The 25,110-nt window shown below is 44.0% G+C and overlaps 1 protein-coding gene across 1 annotated transcript in view; it reads left to right on the forward strand.

Annotated features, from left to right (window-relative positions):
• tat (tyrosine aminotransferase) overlaps positions 1-25,110 on the forward strand; it is a 108,755-nt gene that overhangs the window by 16,760 nt on the left and 66,885 nt on the right. Inside the window, exon 3 of the mRNA XM_080188046.1 lies at positions 16,367-16,434. Coding sequence (XP_080044172.1) covers positions 16,367-16,434 — 68 coding nt within the window. The remainder of the gene's footprint in view (positions 1-16,366; positions 16,435-25,110) is intronic.

Consider the following 25,110-nt stretch of genomic DNA (forward strand, 5'->3'; position numbering starts at 1 on the left):
AGATGGTTCGCCAGTTCCATGGTGGCCAGAGTACTGGATGGCGGAGAATCCTCTGAAGCATTCCCAGTCACCAATGGCATCAAACAGGGCTGTGTGCTCGCACCCACACTGTTCAGCATGATGTTTACTGCCATGCTGAATGATGCCTTCCAGAACAGTGTTGCTGGAATCAGCCTCAAGTACAGAGTGGATGGGAAACTCTTCAACTTGAGCAGACTTCAAGCTATTACCAAAGTGTTCTGTTAGATTTCCTCTTTGCCGATGACTGTGCCCTGTATACTGGCTCAGAGCCAGAGATGCAAGTCAGTATGGACAAATTTTCCACGGTTTGTGACAACTTTGGACTCACCATCAACATTAAAATTACCAAAGTCATGCACCAGCCTGCTCCTCATGCACCGTACACAGAACCCATAATCACAATCAAAGGGCAGAAACTGCAGGCAGTGGACCAGTTCACTTATCTTGGCAGCACCCTCTCCCAAGCAGTGACTGTTGATACAGAACTTAACTGCAGGATAGCAAAGACAAGTTCTGCTTTCGGTAGACTGCGCTCCACTGTATGGGAACATCGAGGAATCAGCCCAGCAACAAAACTGAAGGTCTACAGCGCCGCGGTACTCACTACCCTCCTGTATGCCTGTGAAACGTGGACTGTGTATCGAAGGCATGCAAGACAGCTCAATCATTTCCACATGACTTGTCTTTGCAGAATATTACGCATCAGATGGCAAGACAAAGTACCAGACACTGAAGTTCTCTCTAGTGCAAGTCTACCATCAGTCCACACACTGCTGATGAGAGCGCAGACCCGGTGGGCAGGTCATGTCATCCGTATGTCAGACGAACGCATACCCAAGCAGCTCCTTTTTGGGGAACTCTCTGCGGGAAGACGCTCGCATGGAGGGCAGAAGAAATGTTTCAAAGACACACTCAAGGCCTCCCTGAAGTCACTTGACATTGACACGACCACCTGGGAAACGCTGGCACAATACCGCCCTACCTGGTACTGCCTCATCCACAAAGGCTGTCAAGCTCACGAAGCAAGGTGTATTGCTGAATCACAACTTAAGCACGAGCTGCTCAAGCCCAGAGCCACCAGTGCAACAACTATAGAGTCTACACAAGTCTGTCCAATATGTGCCTGGACATTCTGTGCCGACTTGTCCTAATCAGTCATTTTCGGACACACCGCAACCAGCCTCAAAATGATTAATGGTGTCGAGATCCTCATCGATGATGAACAACAACAATATTCTGTCATCCTATTTGACCTGCCAAAATGAACCACCACACACTTATCCAGGTTGAAGCCCATCTGCCACTTCTCCGCCCAGTCTTGCATCTTATCAATGTCTCGTTGCAATTCTGACATCCCTCCAGACTATCCACAACACCTCCAACCCTTGTGTTATCAGCAAACTTACCAACCCATCCCTCCACTTCCTCATCCAGGTCATCTATAAAAATCACAAAGTGTAAGGGTCCCAGAACAGATCCCTGGGGCACTCCACTGGTGACCGACCTCCATGCAGAAAAAAACCCATCTACAACCACTCTCTGCCTTCTGCAGGCAAGCCAGTTCTGGATCCACAAAGCAATGTTCCCTTGAATTCCATGCCCTCTCACTTTCTCAGTAAGCCTTGCATGGGGCACCTTATCAAATGCCTTGCTGAAGTCCATATAAACCACATCTACTGCTCTTCCTTCATCAAACTTCCTTAGTCACATTCTCAAAAAATTCAGTCAGGCTCGTAAGGCATGATCTGCCTTTGACAAAGCCGAGCTGACTATTCTTAATCATACTATACCTTTCCAAATGTTCATAAATCCTGCCTCTCAGGGTCTTCTCCATCAACTTACCAACCACTGAGGTTAGACTCACTGGTCTATAATTTCCTGAGCTATCTCTTCTCCCTTTCTTGAATAAAGGAACCACATCCAAAATCCTCCAATCCTCCGGAACCTCTCCCGCCTCCATCGATGATGCAAAGATCATCGCCAGAGGCTCAGTAATCTCCTCCCTCGCCTCCCATAGTAACCTGGGGTACATCCCATCCAGTCCCAGCAACTTATCTAACTTGATGCTATTTAAAAGCACCAACACATCCTCTTTCTTAATATCTACACGCTCAAGCTTTTCAGTCCGCTGCAAGTCTGCACTACAACCACAAAGATCCTTTTCCACTATGAATACTGAAGTAAAGTATTCATCGAGTACCTCTGCTATTTCTTCCTGTTCCATACAAACTTTCCCACTGTCACACCTGATAGGTTCTATTCCTTCACGTCTTATCTTCTTGCTCTTCACATACTTGTAGAATGCCTTCGGGTTTTCCTTAATCTTTACTGCCAAGGCCTTCTCATGACCCCTTCTGGCTCTCCTAATTTCCTTCTTAAGATCCTTCCTGTTAACCGTGTACTCTTCCACATCTCTAACATTACTTAGCTCTCTGAAACTTTTGTAAGCTTTTCTTTTCTTCTTGACTAAATTCATTACAGCTTTCATGCACCACGGTTCCTGTAACCTACCATAACTTCCCTGTCTCAATGGAACGTTGCTATGCAGAACTCCAGACAAATATTCCCTGAAAATTTGCCACATTTCTTCTGTACATTTCCCTGAGAAAACTTCTTTCCAATTTAAGCTTCTAATTTCATGCCTAATAGCCTCATAATTCCCCTTATTCCAAATAAACACTTTCCTAGCTTATCTGATCCTATCTCTCTCCAATGCTAGTGTAAAGGAGATAGAATTATGATCACTATCCCCAAAATGCTCTCCCAGTGAGAGATCTGACACCTGTCCAGGTTCATTTCCCAATACCAAATCAAGTACAGCCTCTCCTCTCGTAGGCTTATCCACGTACTGTGTCAGGAAACCCTCCTGAACACACCTAACAAACTCCTCCCCATCTAAACCCCTTACCCTAGGGAGATTCCAATCGATATTTGGGAAATTAAAATCTCCCATCACGACAACTCTTATTATTACACCTTTCCAGGATTTGTTTCCCTATCTGCTCCTCAACATTCCTGTTACTATTGGGCGGCCTATAGAAAACACCCAGTAAAGTTATTGACCCCTTCCTGTTCCCAACCTCCACCCACAGAGACTCTGTAGACAGTCCCTCCATGGTGTCCATCTTTTCTGTAGCTGTGACACTATCTCTGATCAACAGTTGTTCACTGATGATTGCACAGTGTTCAGTACTATTCACAAGTACCCCAGAAACTGAAGCAATCTGAGTCCGCAGGCAACAAGACCTGGACAACATTTAGGTTTGGCTGAAAAGTCATCGTCATCGATTGTGTCTCAATTCAGAAATGACATCTACTCAAGTCATGAGCTTCTACCGTTGATCTTCATGTGCCAGGACAGGCTGATTGTTGACCAGCAGATCTTTGAGCATTTGTGGCAGGATGTTCCATGAGGTCACAGGATGCAATGTGCAGGATTTGCTTCTTTTTCTTTCCTCCCAACCTCTGCTCTGCCTCATCATTACCACATTGTGGTTCAAACCTTGATGCATTTTGATGGACAAGTTGTTGCCAATTTGAGCAATTGGTAGCAAGCTGCTCACAGTCATTAACATCAATGCTGTTTGCATTAAGCAGAGCTTCAGAGTGTCTTTGAAGCATTTTGTTTGTCCTTCCTTGGAATACTGACCATTTGAGCATTAAGGAACAACACCTTGATAACATTTATTATTGTCACAGATACTAACATAATAGTAAAAAGTCTGGTTTCTTGCATGCTATACAGGCAAAGCATACCATTCACAAAGAAGGAAATGAGAGAGTGCAGAATGTAGTGTTACAATCATAGCTAGGGTTTAGAGAAAGATCGACTTAATGCGAGGTAGGTCCATTCAAAAGTTTGATGGCACTAGGGAAGAAGCTGTTTTTGAGTCAGTTGGTTCGGGACCTCAGATTTTTGTATCTTTTTCCCAATGGAAGAGGGTGGAGAAGATTATGTGCGGAGTGTCTGGCTTCTTTTCCAAAGCAACTGGAAGTGTAGACGGAGTCAATGGATGGGAGGCTGGTTTGTGTGATGGGCTTTGTTCACAACACTTTGTAATTTCTTGCAGTCTTGGGCAGAGCAGGGGCCCATACCAAGCTGTGATACAACCAGGAAGAATGCTTCCCATGGTGCATCTGTAAAAGTTGTCATAGCTGACATGCCAAATTTCCTTCAACTTCTGAGAAAGTAGAGGCTTTGGTGGGCTTTCTTAACTCTAGCATCGTCATGGGGGAACCAGGACAGGTTGTTGGTGATCTGGACACCTAAAAACGTGAAGCTCTCAACCATTTCTACTTTGTCCCCATTGATGTAGACAGGGACATGTTCTCCACTACGCTTCCTGAAGTCAATCACTATCTCCTTCATTTTGTTAACGTTGAGGGAGAGATTATTGTTGTTTCACCAGATTCTCTATCTCTTTCCTTCACTCTGTCTCGGCATTTTTTGAGATCCGACCCACTATGGTGGTATATCAGCAAACTTGATCAAGTTGGAGGGGAACTTGGCCACACCGTCATAGATGTATAAGGAGTATAGTAGGGGGCTGAGAACAGAGCCTTGTGGGACACCGGTGTTGAGGATGATTATGGAGGAGGTGTTGCTGCCTATCCTAACTCGTGTGGTCTGTGGGTTAAGAAGTTCAGGATTCAGTTGCAGAGGGAGGAGCCGAGCCTGAGGCCCGAGTTTGCAGCTGAGTTTCGGAGGAATAATGGTGTTGAAAGCTGAGCTGTAGTCAACAAATAGGAGTCTGATATAGGTGCCTTTGTTATTTAGGTTTTCCAAGGTTGAGTGTAGGGCCGGGGAGATGGTGTATCCTGTGGAGCTGTTGTGTCAGTAGGTGAATTGTAGTGGACCAGGCAATCTGGGAGGCCGTCCCTTCGTCCATGTCTACCCTTTTGAAGCATTCATAAAGATGGATATCAGAGGCACCAGATGATAGTCATTAAGGCACACTGCTTGGCTTTTCTTTGATACTGGGGTGATGGTCATCTTCTTAAAGCAGATAGGGACCTCAGATTGTTGTAAAGAGAGGTTGAAGACGTTAGCGAATACCGCTGCCAGCTGATCTGAGCAGGATCTGAGTGCTCGTTTGGGTACCCCATCTGGGCCACTCACTTCCCATCAAGTGACTTTTGAGAAGGCTGTTCTGACATCTGCAATGGTGACTTCAGATACAGGTTCATCTGAGGCTTCCAGGGTGGAGGGAGTGCTCCCACTATCTCTTGCTCAAAAATGCTCATAGAATGCATTGAGTTCATCGGGGAGAGGTGCGTTAAAGCCGATGATTTTACATGCCTTCATCTTGTAGCCTGTTACATCTTGCAGACCTTGCCATTGTCTGTACGGTTAGCCTGGGATTCTAGCTTGGTCCAGTACTGTCTTTTGGCATCTTTAATGGATCTTTTTAGATCATCTCTGGCTTTCTTGTATAGGTCACGGTTGCCTGACTTGAACGCCTCAGAACTGGACTTCAATAAGGTGTGGATATCCCTGTTCATCTATGGTTTCTGGTTGGGAAATACACAGATTTGCTTCTTGGGCACACAGTCTTCTGCACACTTACTAATGAAGTCAGTTACTGTAGTGGCGTACTCATTCAGGCTAATCGCAGAGTTTTTAAATACTGACCAGTCCGCTGACTCTAGGCAGCCCCGTAGGAGATCATCCAATTCCTCAGACCAACATTGCATGACTCTCTTTGATGGATTCTCCCACTTCAGTTTTTGCTTATAAGCCTGGAGCAGGAGCACAAACTTGTGGTCTGATTTGCCAAAGTGTGGGCAGGGGATAGAGCGGTAGGCATGTTTGATATTTGTGTAACGGTGGTCTAGGATGTTTGGGCCTCTGGTGGAACACAAGATAAGTTGGTGGTATCTTGGTAGGATGCTCTTGAGTTTGGCTTGATTGAAGTCTCCAGCCACGATGAACAAAGCCTCAGGATGTTTCACCAGAAGGCTAATGATGGTGGTGTGTATTTCATCTAGCGCAGTCTTCACATCCGCATGGGATGGGATGTAAACTGCTGTCAGGATAATAGACGTGAACTCCAACGGAAGGTAGAAAGAGACCCATGGGGGTGGGAGATGTTTTTCAGCCATCCAGACATTATGTCCAGTCCAAAGTTGATTTTACAAGGATTTTGTTTGAATATTTGTGAGTCTGGATTGAAGAAGGACACTAGTGTCTGTTCAACAGTCTTCCCATTGAATTCAGAGGATTATAGTGGAAGCATTGCTGATAGAATTTCTCTAGTGTTATTATGTGTTGCCAACACAGTCCAGGTTTCACTGCAGTGAACGTGTATGCTGATGATAACTGTTCTCTATATTAGGACCTTTGTTGACTGCAGGGATCTTTATTGTCAAACATAGCAAATTACTATGTAAAGCTAAAGTGCACGGGATTGAAGGTAGTCTCTTGAGAGGGATCGAAAGCTGGTTAGTAGATAGAAAGCAAAGAATTGGCATGAATGGGTATTTTTCTGATTGGCAGACAGTAACTAGTGGGGAACCATGTTAGGACCCCAGCTGTTCACATGATATATTAATGATTTGGAAGAGGGAACTAAATGTATTATCTCCAAATTTGCAGATGATATAAAGTTGGGTGGGAGGGTGAGCTGTGAGGAACATGTTTCAGTATGATTTGGACAGGCTGAGTGTGTGGGCATCTGCATAGCTGATGCAGTCTAATGTGGATAAATGTGAGGTTATCCACTTTGGTAGCAAATGGAATTTGCTAGGAAAATGGGTTATTATTTGAATGGGAGTAAATTGAGAGAGTTGGATTATCAGTGAGACCTTAGAGTCCTCGTGCATCAGTTACTGATAGTAAGTATACAGGCACAGCAAGCACATGAATATGCAAGGAATAGAAGGATATGGACCAAGGGAAGCAGAAGTGATAAGTCTAATTTGGCATCATGTTCAGCAGAACACTGTGGGCCCAAGGGCTGCTTCCTATGCTGTACTGTTCTAGGTTCTAAATACTAAGAATAGGAGTGAATCTCATAGAAACTTATAAAATTCTAACAGGATTAGACAGGGTAGATTCATAAAGAATGTTCCCAATGGTGGGGTAGTCCAGAACTAGGAGTCATCATTTGAGGATAAGGGGTAAGCCTTTTAGAACTAAGGTGAAGAGAAATTTGTTCACCAGAGGGTGGTGAATGTGTGAAATTTACTACCACAGAACATAGTTGAGGCCAAAATGTTGTCTGATTAGAAGAAGAAATTAGATATAGTTCTTGGGGCTAAAGGGATCAAGGGAGGAAGGTGGGATCAGAATATTGATTCTGATGATCAACCATAATCAAAATGAATTATGGAGTAGGCTCAAGGGGCCAAATGGCCCATTCCTGCTTCTATTTTCTATGTTTCTATGTCATTAAAACCCATCTGGTTCACTAATCATTGAAATTCATTATCCTTACCTAGTCTGCCTACATGTGACTCCAGACTCATAGCAATGTGGTTGACTCTGAAATGGCCTAACTGTTCGGTTCAAGGGAAATTAGGGATAGGCAACAAATGCTGGCCTGACCAGTGACGCCCACATCCTGTGAATGAATGAAAAAACTACAGCGAGTAGAATATTTGGCTGACTGGTGTGGACTGATATGTGAGTTTTATTTTGCAACAGTCAAGGACAGGCCATGTTTTTTGTATGCAGTATTGAAGAGATCAAGAACGGCTTGCAAATCTGGTGCAGAGTGACAACAGCACTGCAGTCACCTGCAAACTATAGACAACAATGTTAATTGTCAATTGTCGTAAACAAATCTGATTCACTAATTCAAAGGGGAGGCCATGGTGCCGTGGTATTGTCACTAGCATTCACACTAATAATCCAGAGACTCGGAGTCAAACCTAGGGACCCAGGTTCATAATCCCACCACAGCAGATGGTGAAATTTGAATAGCCAGCATGGTTTTGTCAAGGGAAAACCATGTCTAACAAATTTAATTGTACTTTCCAAAGAAATGATGAGGTTTGTAGATGAGGGCAGTGCAGTTGATGTAGTGTACATGGGCTTCAATAAGGCTTTTGACAAGGTCCTACATAGGAAATTGATTAAAAAATAATCCAGAGCAATTTGGCAAATTTAATCCAAAATTAGCATAGTGGCAGGAGGTAGAGGAGGAAGGTTAAAGGTTATTTTTGTGACTGGAAGCCTGTGTCCAGTGGTGTTCTGCAGCAATTGGTGCTGGGTCTCTTGTTTGTGTAGTGCACAGGGATGATCTAGATATGAATGTAGGAGGGATGATCATTAAGTCCCCAGATGATATAAAGATTGGTGGTGTGATGGAAAGCCTTAGAATACAGGATGACATAGACAGGCTGGTCAGATGGGCAGAACAGTGGCAAATGGAATTTACACCTGAAAAGTGTAAGGTGATACATTTTGGAAGGATTAACAAAGGAATACACCGTGAATGGTGGAAGCTATGGGGAGACCTGACATAAGTCTACAAAATTATGAGAGGCATACAAGCTGACAATCAGAATCTTTTTCTCAGAGTTGAAATGTCTAAAACAAGGGGGCATGCACTTAAGGTGAGAGGGGGAAAGTTCAAAGGAGATGTGAGGGGAATGTTTTTTCACACAGAGAGTAGTAGATGTCTGCCAGGGGTTGTGATGGAGGCAGATATGATAGGGCCATTTCAGGGCATTTTAGATAAGCACGTGAATATGGGCAGGTGGAAGGGATTCATTTAATTTGGTGCCATGTTCATAGAAACTGGAAGCAGGGGGAGGTCAAGCCTACTCTGCCACTCATTTTGATCATGGCTGATCATCGAATTCAATATCCTGATCTCCCCTTCCTCCATATCCCTTGATCCCTTTAGCCCCAAGAGCTGTATCTAATTTCTTTTTGAAATCACACAACATTTTGGCCTCAACTACTTTCTGTGGGAGTGAATTCCACACATTCACCACCCTCTGGGTGAAGAAATTTCTCCTCACCTCAGTTCTAAAAGGTTTACCCCTTATCTTCAAATCATGACCCTTAGTTCTGGATGCCCCGACCATTGAGATAGAGAATCTGATGAACTGGTGCAGCGATAATAATGTCTCTATCAATATCAACAAGAGGAGATTGTCAACGACTTCAGGAAGCGTAGTGTAGAATATGACCCTGTCTACATGAAGGGGGACAAAGTAGAAATAGTCAAGACCTTCAAGTTTTTAGATGTCCAGATCATCAACGATCTGTCCTGGTCCCCCATGCCGACACTATAGTTAAGAAAGCCACACCAATGCCTCTTCTTTCTCAGAAGACTAAGGAAATTTGGCATATCAGCGACAACTCTCACCAACTTTTACAAATGCCCCATAGAAAACATTCTTTCTGGTTGTATCACAGCTTGCTGCTCTGCTCAAGCCCACAAGCAAGTACAAAATGTCATAAATGTAGCCCAATCCATCACGCAAACTAGCCTCCCATCTATTGACTCTGTCAACACTTTCTGCCTTGGAAAAGCAGCCAGTATAATTAAGAACTCCGTGCACCCCGGACATTCTCTCTTCCACCTTCTCCCGTCAGGAAAAAAATACAAAAGTCTGAGGTCACGTACTAACTGACTCAAGAACAACTTCTTCACTGCTGCTGTCAGACTTTTGGATGGATCTACCTTGCATTAAGTTGATCTTTCTCGACATCCTAGCTATGACAATAACACTACATTCTGCACTCTCTGCTTTCCTTCTCTATGAACTGGAAACTTTGTCTGTATAGCACATAAGAAACAATACTTCTCACTGTATATTAATACATGCAACAATAATAAATCAAATCAAATCAAAATTGGGAAAATTCTTTCTGAATCTACCCTGTCTAACCCTGTAAGAATTTTATGAGTTTCTATGAGATCCCCTCTCACTTTTCTAAACTCTAGCGAATATAATCCTAACTGATTTAGACTCTCCTCATTTGACAGACTTGCCATCCCAGGAATTAGCATGGTAAATCTTCACTGGACTCCCTCTGTAGCAATGACATCCTTCCTCAGATAAGGTCTTCAAAACTGCACACAATACTTCAGGTGTGGTCTCACCAATGTGCTTTACAATTGCTGCAAAACATCCCTATCCCTATACTCAAATCCTCTCAGTATGAAGGCCAACATACCATTTGCCTTCTTTACTGCCTGCTGTACCTGCACACTTACTTTCAGCAATTGATCCATGAGGACACCAAGGTCTCACGGAGTATCCAGCTCTCTCAATTTACACCCTTTCAAGTAATAATCTATCTTCCCATTATTGCTACCAAAGTGGATAACCTCACATTTATCCACATAATACTGCATCTGCCATACATATGCCCATACACTCAGCCTATCCAAATCATCCTGAAGTATCTCTGCATCCTCCTCACAGCTCACCCTCCCACCTAACTTTGTATCATCTGTAAATTTGGAGATGATTCATTCAGTTTCCTCTTTCAAATCACGAATATATAATGTGAACAGTTGGGGTTCTGACACAGATCCCTGCAGTACCCCACTAGTCACTAGCTACCAGTCAAAAAAGACCCATTTATGCCACTTCTTTGCTTCCTATCTGCTAACCAGCTTTCTATCCATCTCAAAACATTACCTGCAATCCCATGTGCTTTACCTTTACATACTAGTCTGTTATGAGAGATGTTGTTGAAAGCCTTCTGAAAATCTAAATAAACCACATCCACTGGTTCTCCTCAGTCAACTCTACTAATTACATCCTCAAAGAATTCCAATAGATTCGTTAGGCATGATTTCCCTTTTGTAAATCCATGCTGACTTTGTCTGATTATCCCACTGCCTTCCAAATGCTGAGTTATGAAATTTTTGATAGCGGACTCTAGCAACTTCCGCAGTACTGACGTTAGGTTCACTGGTCTATGGTTCTCTGTTTTCTCTCTATCTCCCTTTTTGAATAGCAGAATTACATTCACTACCCTCCAATCTGTAGGAATCAATCCAGAGTCCAAAGAATTTTGGGAAATGACCACTAATGAACATAGTAAGAATATAAGAACATAAGAAATATGAGCAGGAGTAGGCCATCTAGCCCTTCAAGCCTGCCCCGCCATTCAATAAGATCATGGCTGATCTGAAGTGGCTCAGTTCCACTTTCCTGCTTTCTCCCCATAACCCTTAATCCCCTTCCCTACCAAAAACCTATCTACCCGCATCTTAAATATATTCAGCAAGGTAGCCTCCACCACTTCAACGGGCAGAGAATTCCAGAGATTCACCACACTTTGAGTGAAGAAGTTCCTCCTCAACTCTGTTCTAAACTGCACCCCCCCCCCTTATCTTGAGGCTGTGCCCCCTAGTCCTGCTGTCCTTTCTGAGCGGGAAGAATCTCTCTACCTCTACCCTATCCATCCCTTTCATTATCTTATACGTCTCTATAAGATCCCCCCTCATCCTTCTAAACTCCAACGAGTACAGACCCAGTCTATTTAGTCTCTCTTCATAGTCTAACCCCCTCATCTCCGGTATCAGCCTAGTGAACCTCCTTTGCACTCCCTCCAAGGCCAATACATCCTTGCGCAAGTGCGGTGACCAAAACTGCACACAGTACTCCAGCTGCGGCCTCACCAGTGCCCTGTACAGTTGCAGCAAGACCTCCCTACTTTTATATTCTATCCCCCTTGCTATAAAGGCCAGCATCCCATTCGCCTTCCAGATCACCTGCTGCACCTGCAGACTGGGTTTTTGCGACTCATGCACAAGGACCCCCAGGTCCCTCTGCACCGTAGCATGCTGCAGCTTTTCGCCCTTTAAATAGTAATCCCTCCTACTATTATTCCTGCCAAAGTGGATAACCTCACACTTGCTAACATTGTACTCCATCTGCCAGGTCCTCGCCCACTTGCTCAGCCTATCCAGATCCCTCTGCAGACTTTCTACACCCTCCGCACAATTTGCTTTTCCACTCATCTTTGTGTCATCAGCAAATTTCGACACCCTACACTCAGCTCCCTCCTCCAGATCATCTACATAAATGGTAAATAGCTGAGGCCCCAGCACCGATCCCTGCGGCACTCCACTAGTCACAAACCGCCAATCATTATAGCACCCATTGATACCAATGGATCTACTATTTCCAGGGTCACTTCCTTAAGTTGTCTGGGATGAAGATTATTAGGACCTGGAGATTTATCCACCTTCAATCCCATCAATTTCCCCAAAACCATTTCTCTCCTAATGCTGATTTCCTTAAGTTCCTCACTAAAACATGTTTCTCTCAGCACTTTTGGTACATTATTCATGTCTTCTTTGTGAAGACTGAAGCAAAGCACAAATTTAATTTCTTTAGTCCCCGTTAGAACATAAGAACATAAGAAATAGGAGCAGGAGTAGGCCATCTGGCCCTTCGAGCCTGCCCCGCCATTCAATAAGATCATGGCTGATCTGTTGTGGCTCAGTTCCACTTTCCCGCCCTCTCCCCATAACCCTTAATCCCCTCTCTTATCAAAAACCCATCAACCCTCTTCTTAAAAATATTTAGCGAGGCAGCCTCTACCACTTCAACAGGCAGAGAATTCCAGAGATTCACCACCCTTTGAGTGAAGAAGTTCTTCCTCAACTCCGTTCTAAACCGCACCCCCTTTATCTTGAGGCTGTGCCCCCTAGTCCTACTGTCCTTTCTGAGCGGGAAGAGTCTCTCCACCTCTAACCTATCCATCCCATTCATCATCTTATACGTCTCAATGAGATCTCCCCTCATTCTTCTAAACTCTAACGAGTACAAGCCCAGTTTATTCAGCCTCTCCTTATAGCTCAACCCCCTCAACTCCGGCATCAGCCTAGTAAACCTCCTCTGCACTCCCTCCAAGGCCAAAATATCCTTGCGTAAGTGCGGCGCCCAAAACTGCACACAGTACTCCAGCTGCAGCCTCACCAATGCCCTATACAGCTGCAGCAAGACCTCCCTACTTTTATATTCAATCCCCCTCGCTATGAAGGCCAGCATCCCATTAGCCTTCCTGACCACCTGCTGCACCTGCAAGCTGGGTTTTTGCAACTCATGCACAAGGACCCCGAGGTCCCTCTGCACCGTCGCCTGCTGCAGTTTTTCACCACGTAAGTACTAATCCTTCCTACCATTCTTCCTACCAAAGTGGACCACCTCGCACTTGCCAACATTAAATTCCATTTGCCATTTCCTGGCCCATTCGCCCAGCCTATCTAGATCCTTCTGCAGACTCTCCACATCCTCCGCACAATTTGCCGTTCCCCCAATCTTGGTGTCATCAGCAAATTTCGACACCATAGACTCGGTTCCCTCCTCCAGATCATCTATATAAATGGTAAATAGCTGAGGCCCCAGCACCGACCCCTGAGGCACTCCACTAGTCACCAACCGCCAATCCGAATAGCACCCATTGACCCCCACTCTCTGCCTCCTATTTGACAACCAATCCTCTATCCACGCTAACACCCTACCCCCAACTCCATGTCCCCTGACCTTCTGCAATAACCTCTTGTGAGGTACCTTGTCAAACGCCTTCTGAAAATCAAGAAAGACCACATCCACCGGCTCTCCTCTATCCACCACCCTAGACACATCCTCATAGAACTCAAGTAAATTTGTCAGACACGATTTCCCCTTAACTAAACCGTGCTGCGTCTGCTCTATCAAGCAATTCCTCTCAAGATGCCTCGCTATTTCCTCCTTGATGACGGATTCTAACATTTTACCTACAACAGACGTTAAACTAACCGGCCTATAATTCCCCGCCTTTTGCCTGGCACCCTTCTTAAACAACAGCGTAACATTAGCCGCTTTCCAATCTTCCGGCACTTCCCCGGAATCCAGCGACGTCTGGAAAATAACCACCAAGGCATCCACTATCACCTCCGCCATTTCTTTCAGAACCCTCGGATGCATTCCATCCGGTCCTGGGGACTTGTCCACAATCAGCCCCTCCAGTCTGTCGAGCACCACCTCTCTAGTAACAAGGAATTCTCCCATTTCTGACTGTAAGGGGCTACATTTGTTTGTCAATCTTTCTCTCTTTACATACCTATAGAAACTTTTACAATCAGTTTTTTATGTTCCCAACTGGCTTACTTTCATACTCTATTTTCCCATTCTCAATCAATCTCTTGGTCCTCCTTTGCTAAATTTTAAACTGCTCCCAATCCTCAGGCTTTTTCTTGCCAATTTATATGCTTCTTCTTTGAATCTGATACTATCTCTAATTTCCCTTGTAAGTCATGGTTCAGCCACAATTCCTTACCACTCTTGCGCCAAACAGGAATAAACAACTTCTGGAGTTCACCTATTCGTTCTTTAAATGCCTGCCATTGTCTGTCCACTGTCTTTCCTTTCAGTAATCTTTCCCAGTCCATCATGGCCAATTCATGCCCCATACCATCATAGTTCTCTTTACTGAGATTCACGGCCGTGGTCTCAGAATCAACTACACCATTATCTCGACAAGGAATTCTATCATGTTATGGTCACTCATCCCCAAGGGTTCTCTCACAACTAGATTGACAACTAATCCTTTCTCATTGCACAATACCCAGTCCAAGATGGCCTGCTTCCTTGTTGGTTCCTCAATGTATTGCTCCAGAAAACCATGCCCTATACACTCCAGAAATTCCTGCTCTACTGTACTGTGACTAATTTGATTCTCTCATCTATATGGGGATTAAAGTCGCCCATAATCACAGATGTTCCTTTAACACATGCATCTCTGATTTTCTGTCTAATGCTTTTCCCAACATTACCACCACAGTTGGTGGTCTGTGTACTGCCCCCGTTAATATTTTTTGCTCCTTGTTTTTTAACTCAATCCATATAGATTCCACTTCATCTATGCTAATATCTTTCTTCAATATCATAAAAATACAATCTTTAAACAACAATACAACTCCACCACCTTTTCCTTTCTGTCTGTAAACACTGAATAGCCCTCAATGCTTAATTGCCATCCTTGGTCACCTTGGAGCCACGTTTCCATAATGCCAACTAGATCATACCCCTTTACATTTATCTGTGCATCCATTTTATTTTGAATGTTCTGAGCATTCAGGTACAAAATCTTAAACCTTTGGCAGCACACTGTGGGCCGAAGAGCTTATTTCCTGTGCTGTACTGTTCTTTGTTCCTTGTTAATTGTTATAAAAGGTCTCTGGTTCACTAACCCCCTTTTGGGAAGGAAATCTGTCAAAGAACAAAGAAAATTACAGCCACAGGAACAGGCCCTTCGGCCCTCCAAGCCTGCATCAACCATGCTGCCATACTGAATAAAACTCCCTACTCTTCCGGGGACCATATCCCTCTATTCCCATCCTATTCATGTATTTGTCAAGACACCCCTTAAAACTCACTATTGTATCCGCTTCCACTACCTCCCCCGGCAGCAGGTTCCAGGCACCCACCACTCTTTGTGTAAATAATCTGCCTCGTACATCTCCTTTAAACTTGCCCCTCGCATAGTAAAGCTATGTCCCCCAGTAACTGACTCTTCCACCCTGGGAAAAAGCTTCTGACTATCCACTCTGTTCACGCCTCTCATAATCTTGTAGACTTCTATCATTCTGTCATTCTTACCTGTCTGGCCTACATATGACTCCAAACCCAAAACATTATGGTTGACTCTTACCTGCCCACTGTATTAGCCTGGCAAGCCACTCAGCTTAAGGGCAATTAGGGATGGGCATTAAATGCTGGCCTAGCCAGTGATGCCCACATCTCCTGAATGAATAAACAAACCACCACTGGGCTGGTAAAATTCTGCCCATTGAGTCTTAAGTTTACAGAATGCCTTTATGAATGGTTGATCCTGCACCTAGAACTTTGCCTTTAATTTTCCATGTGTTTCTCTTTAAGCAATGTTTTTGATTTCTGTACCAATCAGCATTACTGCACATTTGCCTAAATTAAAATTGTTTTCCTGCCTATCTGCATCATTGAATGAGAACTCTTTAAAAGTTGTTTAATGTTTTATATTTATTATTGAATTATATGGCTCAATATGATCAGTAAATGTTATATGAAAATCATTTATGAAATAGTATGAACAGGAAGTAGACAGAACTACTGTTAAATGCTGCTTTGTCTCAATTTGTCTATGATGTCAGTGCCAGATCCAGGAGCTGATTCTTTGTTTTATTAGTTTCTTCCTGATCACTTCAGAACATTTGTGTACATTGTGTCCACCTCTAGAATTTCTGAATGCTCAGTTTCTCTAGGTTAGGGTTCCAGGGTTTTGTGGCTTCTCAAAAGTCTTAAATTGTTTGTTAGGTAGAGGTATGATGAATTAGCTTGTGTAAAATGGCTGAAGTAAAATTGGAATGCTCGTTCACTCCTCACTCATTTCTGTTTCCTGCAGGTTATCAGAGCAGCAGAGATGCAGTGGCTAATTTTTACAGCTGCCCCGAGTCACCTCTTGAAGCAAAGGTAATGATTCAGCAACGTTGCATTCAATGGTGGGGAAAGGGGCTTGGGAGAGAAGCAGGAGAAGGAAAGAGGTTTTGGAGAAAGGAAAATGTGGGGGAAAGAGGTAGTGTCTGGAGGAGAAAGCTGTCAAGGATGTGACATGTAGCTAAACATCTGTGAATGAAAATGTGGGAAGACATTATTAAAGACGTCATAGCAGGGCACTTGGAAAAAATTCAAAGCAATTTTGGTGAAAAGGAAATTCTGTTTAACCAATTTATCTTTGAAGGAGTCACATGTGCTGTGGATAAAGGGGAACTGGTTGATATAATGTACTTAGATTTCTGGAAGGCATTTGATCAGGTGCCACACCAAAGGTTATTGTGGAAAATAAAAGTTCATGCTGTAGGAGGTAAAATGTTGGCATGAATAGAAAATTGGCTAGCTAACAGAAAACAGAGATTTGGCATAAATGGCAGGATGTGACAAGTGGTGCGCTATAAAGGATCAGTGCTAGGACCTTAAGCTATTACAGTTTATATAGAACATAGAACATCGAACAGTATAACACAGTATAGGCCCTTCGGCCCTCAATGTTGTGCCAAGCTTTGTCTGAAACCAGGAACAAGCTATCCCACTCCCTATCATTCTAATATGCTCCCCACTCTCTGAGTAAAGAACCTACCTCGGACATCTCTCCTATATCTCCCATGAACCTTATAGTTATGCCCCCAGTAACAGCTACATCCAGCCGAGGAAATAGTCTCTGAAATTCAACTCTATCTATTCACCTCATCATCTTATAAACCTCTTTGAAGTCGCTTCTCATCCTCCTCTGCTATAAAGAGAAAAAAGAAAGAGGATGAGTTGAAAGTTTTGAATAGCATCATAGAACATAGAACATTACAGCGCAGAACAGGCCCTTCGGCCCACGATGTTGCGCCGACCAGTTAAAAAACAATGACCCACTAACCTAAACCAATCCCTTTTCATCCATAAACCTATCCACGGATCTCTTAAACGCCCCCAAACTAGGCGCATTTACAACTGCAGCAGGCAGGGCATTCCAATCCCTCACCACCCTCTGGGTAAAGAACCTACCCCTGACATCCGTCCTGACATCAAGATGGATAAATCGCCTGGACCGGATGGGTTGTACTCCAGGTTACTATGGGAGGCCAGGGAATAGTTTGCAGAAGCTCTGGTGATGATCTTTGCATCATCGATGGAGACAGGAGAGGTTCCGGAGGATTGGAGGATTGCGAATGTGGTTCCTATATTCAAGAAAGGGAATAGGGATAGCCCGGGAAATTACCGACCGGTGAGTCTAACCTCAGTGGTTGGTAAGTTGATGGAGAAGATTCTGAGGGACAGGATTTATGAACATTTAGAGAAGTTTAGTATGCTCAATAGGAGTCAGCACTGCTTTGTCACAGGCAGATCGTGTCTTACGAGCCTAGTTGAGTTCTTTGAAAATGTGACTAAACACATTGACGAAGGAAGAGCGGTGGATGTGATTTATATGGACTTCAGCAAGGCATTTGATAAGGTCCCCCATGCAAGACTTCTTGAGAAAGTGAGAGGGCATGGGATCCAAGGGGCTTTAGCCTTCTGGATCCAGAACTGGCTTGCCCACAGAAGTCATGATGTGGGTATGCCGGCGTTGGACTGGCGTAAACACAGTAAAAAGTCTGACAACACCAGGTTTTAGTCCAACCTATTTATTTGATAATATCCTCGCAAGCTTTCGAGGGGTTACCCTCTTCGTCAGGTGGGTAACCCCTCGAAAGCTTGCGAGGATATTATCAAATAAATAGGTTGGACTAAAACCTGGTGTTGTCAGACTTTTTACTTTGCCCACAGAAGGCAGAGACTGGTTGTAGATGGGTCTTTTTCTGCATGGAGGTCAGTCACCAGCAGGGTGCCCCAGGGATCTGTTCTGGGACCCTTGCTGTTTGTCATTTTCATAAATGACCTGGATGAGGAAGTGGAGTGAAGCTGACAACACGAAGGTTGGTGGTGTTGGGGATAGTCTGGAGGGATGTCAGAAGTTGCAGCGTGACATAGATAGGATGCAAGACTGGGCAGAGAAGTGGCAGATGGAGTTCAACCCAGATAAATGTGTAGTGGTCCATTTTGGCAGGACCAACGGGATGAAGGAGTTTAATATCAAGAATAAGACTCTTAGCAGGGTAGAGGATCAGAAGGACCTTGGGTCCGGATCCATAGGACTCCTAAATTGGCCTCGCAGGTAGAGGATGTGGTTAAGAAGGCATATGGTGTACTGGCCTTCATTAATCGAGGGACTGAGTTTAGGAGTCGGGAGATAATGCTGCAGTTTTATAAGACCCTAGTCAGACCCCACTTGGGGTACTGTGTGCAGTTCTGGTCGCCTCATTACAGAGAGGATGTGGAAGTTATTGAGAGGGTGCAGAGGAGATTTACAAGGATGTTGCCTGGATTGGGTGGCATGCCTTATGAGGATAGGTTGAGGGAGCTAGGTCTTTTCTCCTTAGAGAGATGAAGGATGAGAGACGACCTAATAGAAGTGTATAAGATGTTGAGAGGTATAGATAGGGTGGATTCTCAGAGGCTTTTTCCCAGGGCTGAAATGGTCGCTGTGAGAGGACACAGGTTTAAGGTGATGGGGAGTTAGGCACAGAGGAGATGTCGGGGGAAATTTTTCACTCAGAGGGTGGTGGATGAGTGGAATCGGCTGCCGTTGGTGGTGGTAGAGGCAAATTCGATAGGGTCTTTCAAAAGACTTCTGGATGAGTACATGGGACTTAATAGAATTGAGGATAATAGGTAAGCCAAGTAGGTATGGATATCATCAGTGCAACTTGGGGCTGAAGGGCCTATTTGTGCTGCAGTTTTTCTATGTGCTATGTTCTAGAAAAGCCCCAGCTCCCTCAACCTTTCCTCATAAGACCTACCCTCCAAACCAGACAGCATCCTGGTAAATCTCCTCTGCACTCTCTCCAATGCTTCCACATCCTTCTTATAGTGAGGTGACCAGAACTGAACACAATATTCCAAATGCGGTCTCACCAAGGTCCTGTACAGTTGCAGCATAACCCCACGGCTCTTAAACTCAAACCATCTGTTAATAAACTCTAACACACTATAGGCCTTCTTCACAGCTGTATCCACTTGAGTGGCAACCTTCAGAGATCTGTGGATTTGAACCCCAAGATCTCTCTGTTTCTCCACACTCCTCAGAACCCTGCTGTTGACCCTGTAGTCCGCATTCAAATCTGTGAAGAGAGAATTCCAAAGATTCATTACCCTCTGGGAGAAGAAGTTCCTCCTCAACTCTGTTCTAAATTGACTCCCCCAAATTTTGAGGCTATGCCCTCTAGTTCTTGTTTACATTCTAAGTGGAAATAACCTCACTGCTTCTACCCTGTCTAGCCCCTTAATTATCTTATATGTCTCTATAAGATCTCCCCTTAACCTTCTAAACTCCAATGAGCACAGACCCAGTCTATTCAATCTCTCCTCATAAGCTAACCCCCTCATCTCCAGAATCAACCTGGTGAACCTTCTCTGCACTCCCTCCAAGGCCAATATATCCTTTCGCAAATAAGGGGACCAAAAATGCACACAGTACTCTAGTTGCAGCCTCACCAGTGCCCTGTACAGTTGCAGCAAGACCTCCCTGCTTTTATATTCTATCCCCCTCGCTATAAAAGCCAACATTCCATTTGCCTTCTTGATCACCTGCTGCACCTGCAGACTGGGTTTTTGCGATTTGTGCACAAGGACCCCCAGGTCCCTCTGCACAGTAGCATGCTGTAATTTTTCACCGTTTAAATAATATTCCATTTTACTATTATTTCTTCCAAAGTGGATAACCTCACACTTGCCAACGTTATACTCCATCTGCCAGATCCTTGCCCACTCACTCAGCCTATCCAAATCTCTCTGCAGACTTTATGTGTCCTCCACAATTTGCTTGCCCACTCAGCTTTGTGTCATCTGCAAACTTTGTTACCCTACACTCAGTCCCCTCCTCCAAATCGTCTACGTATATGGTAAACAGTTGAGGCCCCAGCACCGATCCCTGCGGCACGCCACTAGTCACTGATTGCCAACGAGAAAAGCACCCACTTATTTCAACTCTCTGCTTCCTGTTAGATAGCCAATCCTCAATCCACACTAACTCCATGTACCTTTATCTTATGCAGCAACCTTTTGTGAGGCACCTAATCGAATGCCTTCTGGAAATCTAAATACACCAGTTCCCCTCTGTCAACCGCACTCGTTATATCTTCATAAAATTCCAGTAAATTCGTCAAACATGACTTTCCCTTCATGAATCCGTGCTGCGTCTGCTTGATTGAACCATTCTTTTCTAGGTGTCCTTCTATTTCTTCCTTAATGATGGATTCCAGCATTTTCCCAACTATGGGTGTTAAGCTAACTGGCCTGTAGTTACCTGCCTTCTGTCTACCTCCTTTTCTAAACAGTGGCGTTACATTAGCTGTTTTCCAATCAGCTGGCACCTCCCTAGAGTCCAGCGAATTTTGATAAAATACAACTAACGCATCTGCTATTCCTTCTGCCGTTTCTTTTAGTACCCTGGGATACATTCCATCTAGGCCCAGGGACTTGTCTACCTTTAGTCCCATTAGCCTACCAAGCACTACCTCTTTAGTAATAGTGATCGTTTGAAGGTCCTCACCCCCTACAGTCCCATGACTGTCAATTTTCGGTAAGCTATTTGTGTCTCCACTGTGAAGACCGACACAAAAAACTTGTCAAAGGCCTCAGCCATTTCCTCGTTTCCCATTATTAAATCTCCCTTCTCATCTTCTAAGGAACCAACATTTACTTTAGCCACTCTTTTCCGTTTTATATATTTGCAAAAGCTTTTACTATCAGTTTTTATATTTTGAGCTAGCTTAGTTTCATAATCTATCTTTCCTTTCTTTATCACTTTCTTAGTCATTCTTTGTTGTTTTTTAAAGCTTTCCCAATCTTCTAATTCCCCACTAATTTTGGCCACTCTGTACGTATTGGTTTTTAATTTGATTCCTTTATTTTCTTAGTTATCCACGGCTGGTTATTCCTTTTCTTACATTCCTTCTTTATCACCGAAATATATTTTTGCTGAGTACTGAGAAAAATCTCCTTAAAAATCCTCCACTGTTCCTCAGCTGTCCTACCAACTAGTCTGTGCTCCCAGTCTACATTAGCCAATTCTGCTCTCATCCTATGATACTCCCCCTTGGTCAAGCAGAGGACCCTGGTTTGGGACCCTACTTTCTCACCCTCCATCTGTATTAGAAATTCAACCATATTGTGATCACTCGTCCCAAGTGGATCCCTCTCAAGGAGATCATTAATTTTAACTGTCTCATTACACAGGGCCAGATCCAAGATAACTTGCACCCTCGTAGGTTCTGTAACATACTATTCGAGGAAATTATCCTGACAGCATTCGAAGAACTCTTCCTCAAGTCCACAGCGTCCGACTTGAGTTGACCAATCAATATGGAGGTTAAAATCCCCCATGATTATTGCTGTTCCGTTTTTACAAACATCTGTTATTTGTTTCTTTCTAGCCCACCCCACCTCAAAGTTATTATTTGGGGGCCTATAGACCACACCCACCAGCGACTTTCTCCCCTTATTATTCCTTATCTCCACCCACGTTGATTCCACATTTTGCTCCTTACAGCCTATATCGTCTCTCATTACTGCCCTGATGTTATCCTTAATTAACAGAGCTACCCTGCCTTCTTTTCCTTCCCGTCTATCCTTCCGAATTGTCTGATACCCCTGGATATTTAGTTCCCAGTCCCGGTCACCCTGCAACCACGTTTCTGTAATGGCCATTAGATCATACCCATTTGTACTGATTTGTGCCATCAACTCATTCTCTTTGTTTCGAATGCTTTCTGTGTTCAGGTAAAGTGTCTTTATGTTAGCCTTTCTTACCTGGACCCGATTTGTTAGTGCATTCTTTTGATTGCACACTCTGTCCCTTCCTGTCACAGACTGGTTATTCTTCCCCAGACCATCTCCCTGCACTGCGTTGACCACCTCCCTTCTCGTGCTTGTCACCTTTTTTACTCTGGTTGAGGTTAGATTCCTGCCACCTTCTATACTCTCTGTCCTATTACGTGGTCTGAAAACCTCTCCTGAGCCCTCGGCTCCTGTAACTAGTTGAAAGTCCACATCATTAACCTGCACTCGTACCCTCTCCTTTACCTTTGATTTTGTAATTCTCCATACAACTGAACTCTCCCCCCAACTATGTAGTTTAAAGCCCTATCTACAGCCCTAGTTATATGATTCGCCAGGACTCTGGTCCCAGCATGATTCAGACGAAGACCATCCCATCTGAACAGGTCCCATCTGCCCCAGTACTGGTGTCAATGTCCCATGAATTCAAACCCATTCCTCCCACACCAATCTTTGAGCCACGCATTTACCCCCTTAATCTTATTGACCCTGTGCCAATTCACTCATGGCTCAGGCAGTAATCCAGAGATTATTACCTTTTTGGTTCTACATTTTAATTCAGCTCCTAGCTTTTCATATTCCCTTAGCAGAACCTTTGTTCCTGTTCTACCTATGTCATTGGCACCTACGTGGACCATGACAACTGGATTCTTACCCTCCCACTCCAAGTTCCTCTGGAACCCACCATGAGATATCCTGGACCTGAGCACCAGGCAGGCAACACAACCTTCGGGATTCTTGATCCTGGTCACAGAGAAGTGTCAATGCCCCTAACTACACTATCCCCAATTACCAATACATTTCTTTTTTCTCCCCCCACTTGAACAGCTCCCTGCACCACGGTGCTGTGGTCAGTTTGCTCATTCTTCCTGCAGTCCCCATTCCCGTCCACACTGGGAGCAAGAATCTCAAACCTGTTGATTAGGCTCAGGGGCCGAGGCTCCTGGACTCTGCCTCCTGGATCCCTCTACCTGCCTCACTCCCAGCCACACCCTCTTGCCCCTGACCATTGGCTGAATTCAAGTTAGTTAGTCTAAGGGGTGTGACTGTCTCCTGAAACACAGCATCCAGTAACTCTCCCCTTCCCTGATGTGTCACAGTGTCCGAAGCTCAGAATCCAGCTCCTCAACCCTGAGCCGGAGTTCCTCAAGTAACCAACACGTACTGCTGACATGCTCACTGGGGATCACATTGGGGTCCACCAGCTCCCACATCGTTCTGGAACAGTCCATCAAATGACTCTCCATCCTTATTTTATTTACTTAGTTTTTGAGTTTTTCTAAACTAAGAACTAAACATACCGTGCCTCGCCCTTTTCGCCTAAGCCCGTTGAACCAAAGCCTTTTAGCTCTCACTCTGCTAGCTGCTCACTCCACTGCCCACTACCGACGCTGCCCGCTGTATAGTGATGCCTGCCTTTTAAACCTTGCACGCTAACAAACCCTTCTCAGGTCACCCCTCGGCCTACTTCTGCTTTACCGCTAAAACACTTGGAAAAAAGAAACTCCGCGAAAAGCTAAGAAAAAAAGTCAATTGCTTACCCTTCACACTCCCACCACAAATCACTCCTCTCTGCTTGCTCTGGTCGAACAATGAGCAAGACTTTCCTATGTTTGTGTTCCATTCTTTGTAAAATAAAGGTCAATATTAAATTTAACTTCCCTCATACTCGCTGGACACTTTGCAACCACGCTTCCAGCATCTACTTCAATTTTCTTGCACACAATATATCTCATCAAGTCTCAGCCTATTATTTATCACAGCCAACTCTATAATCTATTAGTAGAGTATCATTTATTCATGTCCACCTGGCCTATTAGTCTCCAAAGCACATGTGAAAGTTTTCCTTTCATTCTAACTTTTCCTCAGTTAATTTCTTCTTTCCGGATGGCTGACAAGCTCACATCTGTTGTCCTCATCACCAGTTTTTGTTGTGAATTGAAGACATGATAGGCAGGATGGACATCAGTTTTATTAATGGTGTGCAATCTCTTCCATGGCTTCTGCCTCTCTCTCTGCTTTCTGTGCTAAGTCTTTACATCATTTTCAGTGCACACATTAATACAGCATTGTTCCAGTGAGCCAAGAGGAATAAATACAAATACATAACAGCTAGTATGGGTACAGCAGGATTTTATCATTTACAATGAGAAGAATTAATTGCAAAAGTTGGGAGATTATGTTTCATTTGTACAGGATTTTGTTGAGATATATTTGGAGTATTCTGTAAAGTATTGAACTCTTTGTTTAAGGAAAGATGTAAATGCATTAAAGCAGTTCAGAGAAGGTTTAATGGATTGATATCAGGAATAGACAGGTTATCTTATAAGGAAAGGTTGGAAAGGTTAGGTTTATATCTATTAGTGTTTAGAAGACCAAGAGGTGACTTTGTCAAAAGCTTTAAGATCCTGAGAGAGTATTGACATGGTGGATGTGGAGAGAATATTTCCCCTTGTCAGAGAATTTAGAACTCGGGTCACTGTTCAAAATAAGGGATCAGTCATTTAAGGTGGAAATGAGGAGAAATATTTTCTTTGTGAGTGTTGTGAGTCTTTCGAACTCTCTTTGTTAAAAGGCAGTGGAAGCAGAGTTTTTGAACATTTTTAAGGTAGAGCTAGATAGATTCTCGATTAACAAGGGGCTGAAAAGTTTATTGGGTGTAGGCAGGAATCAGATTAGCCAATGCTCTTATTGAAAAGTGGAGCAGATTCGAAGGGCTGAGTG

This window comes from Carcharhinus amblyrhynchos, chromosome 4 (genome assembly GCF_965287045.1).
Source record: "Carcharhinus amblyrhynchos chromosome 4, sCarAmb.v2.hapA, whole genome shotgun sequence".
Lineage (NCBI taxonomy): Eukaryota > Metazoa > Chordata > Chondrichthyes > Carcharhiniformes > Carcharhinidae > Carcharhinus > Carcharhinus amblyrhynchos.